At 46.0% G+C, this 7,766-nt stretch overlaps 1 protein-coding gene across 1 annotated transcript; it reads right to left on the bottom strand.

The window, feature by feature from the left end:
- Positions 1-333: 333 nt before the first annotated feature.
- LOC133093129 (ubiquitin carboxyl-terminal hydrolase 1-like) lies at positions 334-2,696 on the bottom strand. Its single transcript, XM_061192864.1, is given in 3 exon segments — positions 334-2,488; positions 2,490-2,620; positions 2,622-2,696. Coding segments are annotated over 3 exon segments (2,361 nt in total).
- Between the last annotated feature and the right edge of the window lie 5,070 nt (positions 2,697-7,766).

A 7,766-nucleotide genomic window follows, 5' to 3' on the forward strand; every position in this document is an offset into this window, starting at 1 on the left:
CAAATACAAGCACTTTATTTGAAAAAGCAAACACAAAAGGTAGGTGTAAATTCAAAGTGTTTAAATGCTTCCATTCTGAATAATTCAATTAAGAACCTATACAAGTTTGTTCCCAGAAGCTAATGCATCAATCACTAGTCTCCACTAAGGAAAATGAATTCTAAAAATTAACATGGTTTCCAATAATTCAAATTTCACTATTTATATAAAAATGTAGCGAGACCAATAATATCCAATATCTTCAAAAGATAAGCTAAAGGCATTTTGCTGTAATCAATTTGCCAATGTTTGTCCAGGTCTGTTTAATATATACACAAGGAAAATACACTCACTCTATAATTTCTTATAAAACAGCAAGTAAGGAGTAGATGTAGGAGATGTAGAAGGGGAAAGAGAATTCAGAAAGTCCTTCTCTTCAGTAACTTTCACTTCAGAATCATCAAAAAGCAACCAGTTCCCCTCATACTCATTTAAGCTTTGCACTACATATGAAATTTTGTTCTCAAAACCACTCATGTTAATGCCTGTTTGGTCACTGGATTCCTTGTTTCTATCAGATTCATGGGTCCCATTAGTATTGTTAGTCTCAGAGTTTCTATTTTCAGCAAATGCTATACTGGCAACTTTATCAGGATTAGATGCTTTGTTGTATAACTCATAATCTGCTTTGCTCTTTTGTCCTCCAAGAAGTCCAATAGCGTCTACATTTTTTTTGTTCAAAACGTTACTTGGCTGGGTATTTCCACTGACTCTAATCGACACTTCTTCATCGTCATAATTTTCGACCACACCCCTTGCTTCCTCCTCATTCAATGGTTCTGGCTCACCTATTTCACACGTTTGGTCGAACACAAAATTTTCCTTATCTAGTTCTAAACTGTTAAGGTCAGTGACTTTAACAGAACCAGTATAATGCCCACTGCTAATTGTAATGCCACTATGCATCACAACTGCAAATAATCCATAGCTGTCATCAGTTGGCTTTGTGCTCCATTCTTCTAGCGACAGTTTAAGAGGTGTCAGTAAAGGAGTGTTGATCTTGGAAAGTCCACCACCATAACAAACAAACTCCAAGCCACTAGCAGCAAAGCACTTCCAATGAATAGTTATAACTTCAGGCATTTTGTCAAACAAAAGACTTCGTTCAGCTTCAGTATAATGATGGCAATTTTCACAGAAATATTTATCTTCTCCAACAACTCTCTCCACGGAAGCAAACTGTGAAATTGCCCATCTCAGGGTCTTCATTTCTGTTTTTGGCTCTGGAGAAATTTCAGAACTCTCCTCTACTTTGGAAATCTCATCTTCTTGCACTGGTACACTGATGTCTTGAAAATCTTCTCTTCTTTCTGTTAAACTTTCACATTCTAAGCAATGAGTCCTTAATACCAGCTGACCTTGAAATAATTTCTCCACTAGCTCAAAACCAATTTGCTCTGCACTTTTGTTTATGGGCTTAACTTCATTTACAGGCATAACATTATTCCCTGGAGATTCAAGTCTACAACCATTAGTTGTATTATCATTTTCACACGTCCCCAAGTCCTCTTCAAGATCATATTCATTTTCTTTAGATTGTCCTTTGGATTTTTGGTTTGTTGTTATCTTACCCAAACTACAGAATCTAGAAGTAATGCTGGGTTACTTAGCTGCAGACTTTAACCAGTTTATTTTAACTCTTGATTTCTTTTGTGAGGGTCTTGCACTCTCATTTTCAGAAATGTACTTGGGGATTATTTTAGGAGGAACATCTAATGAATCAACTGTAGCTTTTCTTTTTGATCTGGCTTGTCTCTGGTTTTCTTCCAAAGATTGGTGTTCTTTAAAGACTTTAACTTTTTTCTTCATGTTACCAAATTCAGTGTCAGTTTTCCTTTTCCCATTTACTTTTGGCAATTTTTCTTTATAGTCTTCAGAATGCCTCATATTGTCCATCTCCATGTTGTTATTACCACTCATTTCCTCTTTCTGATGTTTTTCTTCTACCTTAGTAGATAACTCTTCCACATTTTTTACTTCTTTTTTTAGGAGTTGGCATATTTCTTGAATGTTTCCCAACTTGCACTGTAATACTCCCTGTGCATCACGCTGTAGATATCCTTCGTACATAGGGTTGAGTTCCCTGAGTGTGTTAAGTAGTCACCTTGGCTGAGTAGCAAGTTCATCAGTATATTTCTCTGGATTTAAGAGAAAACTAACCTGAAGCTGTTCGACTGAAATGATCAAGGACTGTAAGCTGCATATTAGTTCATAACTTGCCGAAGAATCTCCTTTGCAATTTCCCTTATCTTTTGGACTGGCTTCATCTCTTAGGGCTTCTTTCTTCCTTGAAATAATATTAAATACGTGCTTCACTCCAGATTTAAAACCAGGACAAAAATATAATACCTGAAGTGTACTATTAAGATAACAAGTATTGCCGAGGTTATTCAGTCCCACAAAGGGTAACAAGTTTTCTCTCCTCTCACAGTTAATAGGTGAGGACTCCTGCAGGAACAACTCGATCGATTTCAGATCCTCTACATTCAGAAGGTTTTTCTTCCTCTTCTCGAGAATCTGTGAAATCCAAGGCTCTCTTGGTTTCCTTTTTCTGAAAAAACTTCAAGGAAAGTCTGGGTTTGTTTTTGTTTTTGTTTTTGTTTTGATGGACTACCTCTTGAAAGCCCGTTACTTTCACTAGGTATGACAGCAGGCATTTTCTCTTCAAATCGCATGGAGTTGACAAGAATTAGTTTATACAGGGACCTGGTAATCACCCGTCATATCTGGTCATGGCCCAGAGCGAGGTCCGCGGCGAGAGCGGGGGCGACAGCGGAGCCCCTGCCCCGAGCCCGCGGGGGTCCCGCGACCCGCGGAAGAGCGGGCCCATCGCCCTCCCCGCCGGGGAGTGACCGTCCGCTCTCAGGAGCGGGCACCCGGCCGCCGCTGGGTCCTGCCTGGCGCCGGCCCCGACGACCTCCCCGAAGCGGCGCCGCCCGGGACGCCAAGGAGCGCCAGAAGCGGCCCCGCTCGCCGCCGGCGCCCGGACCGCGGGGCCCTGCTTCACTCCACCGCCCGCGGGCACTTGGCGCGTTTCCGCAGTGCCTTCTCAAGCAGAATTTATTTCACCTATGACCTACGTAGCTCTTATTTTCAAATATTTCAAGTGTTCTAAAAATGCCTTTGGAAGTTTCTTAAAGGAGAAGCTGAACGTAGAAATTGCTTCTTCCCCTCCTGCAATGTTCTCTCTGCCCTTCTGAGTTCTGCCTGAAACCAGAGTAATAGAAGAGATTAACAAGAGGAGAAGGAAGAGAAGTGTATTAAGATGTGTACCGCCTGTGTACACGGGAGATACCAAGGAAAATGAGTAAACCCCCCGGGATGGCCCAAGCCACCACCTTCTAAACCATCTTCAGCTACAGACAAAGAAAGATGCGGTTGGGGAGAGGGAGGCCGGTTACAGGAGGTGACGGGAAAAGTGTCCTACAAGGGCAGATTGTCCTGCAGGTTTAAGTCGGGCCTTCTCCATTTACAAGAGTTTCTTGTAATTTATTTATTATTTATTTAAGTTGATAACTTTTATTATTATCAATACTATACATAGCTTCTCCCAATATTTCATGAATGGATTTATTCATTGATTTATTTAAATTTCTATTGCAGTATAGTTGATTTACAATATTGTGTTAGTTTCAGGCGTACAGCAAAGTGAATCAGCCTTCTCTTCCAGGTAAAGAGAGAGGCACCCTTGTAAATGGAGATTTCCTTTATACATGTAAATTTTCCTTGCACAAGGATAACCTCTACTCTGTTTTCAGAGCTTTTCCTCTATCTGTAATTTCTCAGAAATAACCAGCTCAAAATAATCCTCTGCCAAAGAGATGCCTTCAGGGGTGGCATCTTCTGCTACCCTCGCCCGCTGCTTCCCTAAATACCCAGGGAGCGCCCCAGTGAGCCGAGCCCTGTGCTAGACGAGGGGACATGGGACAGTGAGACAGGCAAGGTCCGTGTTTCCACCATTCAGACAATAGACACGTAAGCACGACCTGTTAGACGTCACTGAGGGCAACCAAAAAGCAGACTGCGCAAGAGTGGAGCTGAGTCTTTAAGGACAGTGGCATTTGAGTCTAAGTGGAGGCTATGGGTTGGTTCAGTTTCAGAAAGGCAGCCATTCTGGTCATGTTAAGCAGAACGGGATTTCCTGCGGGGAATTAGGTGCTTTCAGAACCCTTTGAAGGCCCTGGGCCACTCAGATGGCCTGCCAGGAGCTGCACCTACTGCCGCTATCAGGAAAGTGGGGACCCAGCAGCCGGTGAGGGGAGCCTGGCTCAGGAAGTTGTCAGAGGCTGCGTCCAGGGATCGGGAAGCTCCTGGAAATGCCCCTGGAGGCCCCCAAAGCTGGGTCTGGCCACTGCTCCCACAGAGAAGCCTTGGAGGCTGGGCAGGACTCCCGCTCCGGTCCCCGTGCTGCCATCACTGTGCTGCAGGACAGGTCCAGTCCCCCCCTCCCCCTCCCCCTCCCCATCTCCTGCAAGTGCACGGAATCCCAGCCCTGGGAGTTGGGAAAGGTGGTGGCTGGCTTCCCACTGCAGCGCTCCTAGGGCTGTTGTGAGGAAGCACCACACACTGGGTGGCTTGAACAATAGATAGGTGTTGTCTCACAACACCAGGGGCTGGACGTCTGAGACCAAGGTGTCAGGGGGGTTGGGTCCTCCTGAGGGCTGTGAGGGAGGATGTGTTCCTGGCTCACCGCCCCCCACCCCCCGCCCAGCTTCCAGGGGTTTGCTAGCATCACACCTTCTCTGCCTTCATCTTCACATCATGTTGTCCCTTGTGTTCCTGTCTCTGTGTCCAAATTTCCCTCTTTATAAGGACGCTTGTCGTATTGGATTAAGACCCACCTTAATGACTTCATCTTAACTGACTACATCTGTAAGGATATTATTCCCCAACAAAGTCACATTCTGAGGTTCTCGGGGTCAGGACTTCCACATATGACTTTGGGGGACACGGTTCTGCCCACAGCACTCAGCTTCTATAGGAAGAAGACCTCAAAGTCCGATGGACTGGAGGTGGGGAAGGTCTACACTCTACCACAGGCCAAGGGGCAGCTGTTGGGGGGCAGATTCAGCTCAGAGGGAACCACTGGGGCCGAAGATCTAATGCAGGAGTGAATGTTATTTGAGGAACAGAAAGGAAACCTTGGGGCTGCAGGGGTTGAGTTAGGGGATGGCGTGGGATAGGGTTGGCCGGGTCATGGGGCTTTGAGGCCGCTTGAAGCTGCTGACTTTCATGCTATGTGTGGTGAGAAGCTACTGGGAGATTCTAAGCAACAAATGACATGACGGATGTGCAATTTGGGGACACACTCTGGCTGCTGCGTGGGGCAGTGGCATACAGGGCCATGTGGGGGAGTGGAAGGATGGTTTGAGGGGATGCTGCCATTGTCCTGGGGAGAGACTATGGCAGCTTGGACCAGGGGGAGCAGTGGCCAGAGAAAGGGGGTGAATTTAGAATAAGTTTTGTTGACAGCTGCCCAGATATGCAGAGCATTAGCTTACAGCCCACAAGGATGTGGGTTAGAGAATGCGGATGTGGCAGGTGGCATCTGCAGGTGTCATAGAGCTTTCTAGTGGGCGTTTGTTTCCTGGGATGACATCCACAGTGCAGCGTTTCTAGTGACCACATTTTCTTAACACCAGATCAGTACACTGAGCTGGGCAGGAGAAAGGACACTTATAGGGTGGTGGCGGTGTGTGGATTTTCTGGAGAGCTGGACCGTAAGTGCTGTCATCCCGGGATGCCAGACCAGGAGACCACAGCTGCTCCCTCCCTCCTAGTGCCCCCCTGACATGTGAGGCCCCGTGTGCTGTGGCTGGGACCCTGGGTTGTTTGGGGGACGTGGATTCCCAATCCCCAAGGACTGTGAATGTGTCACCTTTCATGGCAAAAGAAACTTTGCAGACGTGAATAAGTTAAAGATGTTGAGATGGGGAGACGATTCTGGATTATTTGTCTGGGCCCAATGTGATCACAAGGGTCCTTATAACAGTGAGGCAGCCAGGTAAGAATTAGCAAAAGGTGATGGGGCCATGGAAGCAAAGAGACAGAGCTTGGAGGAACCTCTGGTCTTGCTGCTGACTTTGAAGTTGGAGGAAGGGGCTAGAAGCACAGTGGCCTTTAGAAGCTGAAGAAGGCAAAGAGGACTCACCCCTAAAGCCTCAAGAAGAAACCAGCTCTCGCCAGCACCTCGGTTTTAGCTCAGTGAAATGAATTTTTGAGCTTCTGACCTCCATAACTATAAGCTAATAAATTTGGCTTGTTTTAAGCCACTACATTTGTAGTCGTTTGTTATAGCCGCATTAGGAAACTAATCAAGATGGAGAGAAGAAAGATCATATAACTAAATCCCACCAAGAAATACCAAAATGAATCTAAGGGATATTTCAGGAGCCCACATGTCTCTTACAAGCACGAGTTACGTTGGCCGATGAGAAGAATTTGGCAAGGGGGTCGGGGGTGAGGGTGCGGTAGGGGGTCGGGGGCACTGAAGTCCACTGCAGGCTCCCCAACCAGAGGCAGAGTCAGAGAAGCACCAGTGACGCGGCTGCTTGATTTGTTGTGACTTTTTCTCTGGACACACAGAATATAACTGTGGAAGCAGTAGCAGGTGTTAGGCTAGCCACTGTCAATCACACACCCAAGTTAAATTTTCTTTGGCTTGCAAACTCTCTTCCTGCTCCTCCTGAAAAAGCTCACTCCAGCTGTACTCAGCAGACAAATACCCACCAGGCCCTCAGGTCTCAGGGGCTGTGATTTCAGCCAAACTCCAACCCGCGTTCTCCGCGTGCATGTTGATGGAGACCGAGGAAAGGAGGGTGAGCGGGGGAAGGTCAAAGCTGATGGGAAAAGTTCTCACGTCACAGCAGGAGCAAACCTCAGCTTGGACCTGACCCCCCTCTTGGACCCATTCCTCAGGACAGAATAATACTGCTAATATTTGAGTTTAACCGTCACCAAGAACGCCTCGTTGTGGCTGGAACGATGTAATGAAGATTTTGCAGTTTATGTAGTGATCTGTTTGGTTTTAGAAAAAGATGTTACTCAAACATATTTTAAAAAACCCAACATGGAGTTTGGGATTTGCAGATGCAAACTATTATATATTTTATGGATAAACAACAAGGTCCTACTGTAGAGCACAGGGAATTGTATTCAATATCTTGCGATAAACCATAATGGAAAAGAATATGAAAAAGAGTGTATGTGTATGCATAGGTGAATCACTTTGCTGGACAGCAGAAATTAACACAGCATTGTAAATCAACTATACTTCAATAAAAATAAATTTAAACCCCCCCCCCCGACTTATTTAGAATATTGACAAGACCTCACTGACTGTGGGAGATGGGGTCCCCTCGGTGGTCCATGGACCTGGCTCCGGGGGAAGCCTCTAGGAACCAGTTTAGGCCCTATGCAAATGCTGTGGATTAGTGTGACTGCGGCCATAAAACACGCAGCTCCAGCCAGCTACCAAAGTATTTCGAGAGCTGCCAGTTCGCTTAATGCCACCGGAGTCTAAATAACATGCTTTGGAACAGGCGTTCAGGCAGACTTGAATTTCATTTGGAAAGAATCTGGGGCAATATGGTTTTCTTGGGGGATTAGTTGCTGCTGAGAAATTTCAAAGCCAGCATCCTGCCTTATACTCACCCAGAAAGTCTCCGGGGAGGCGGGATCCCGCAGGAAAGTGCCATTGCCCACGGTTGACTTCACCCCAGAAATGC

This window comes from Eubalaena glacialis, chromosome 6 (assembly GCF_028564815.1).
Source record: "Eubalaena glacialis isolate mEubGla1 chromosome 6, mEubGla1.1.hap2.+ XY, whole genome shotgun sequence".
Lineage (NCBI taxonomy): Eukaryota > Metazoa > Chordata > Mammalia > Artiodactyla > Balaenidae > Eubalaena > Eubalaena glacialis.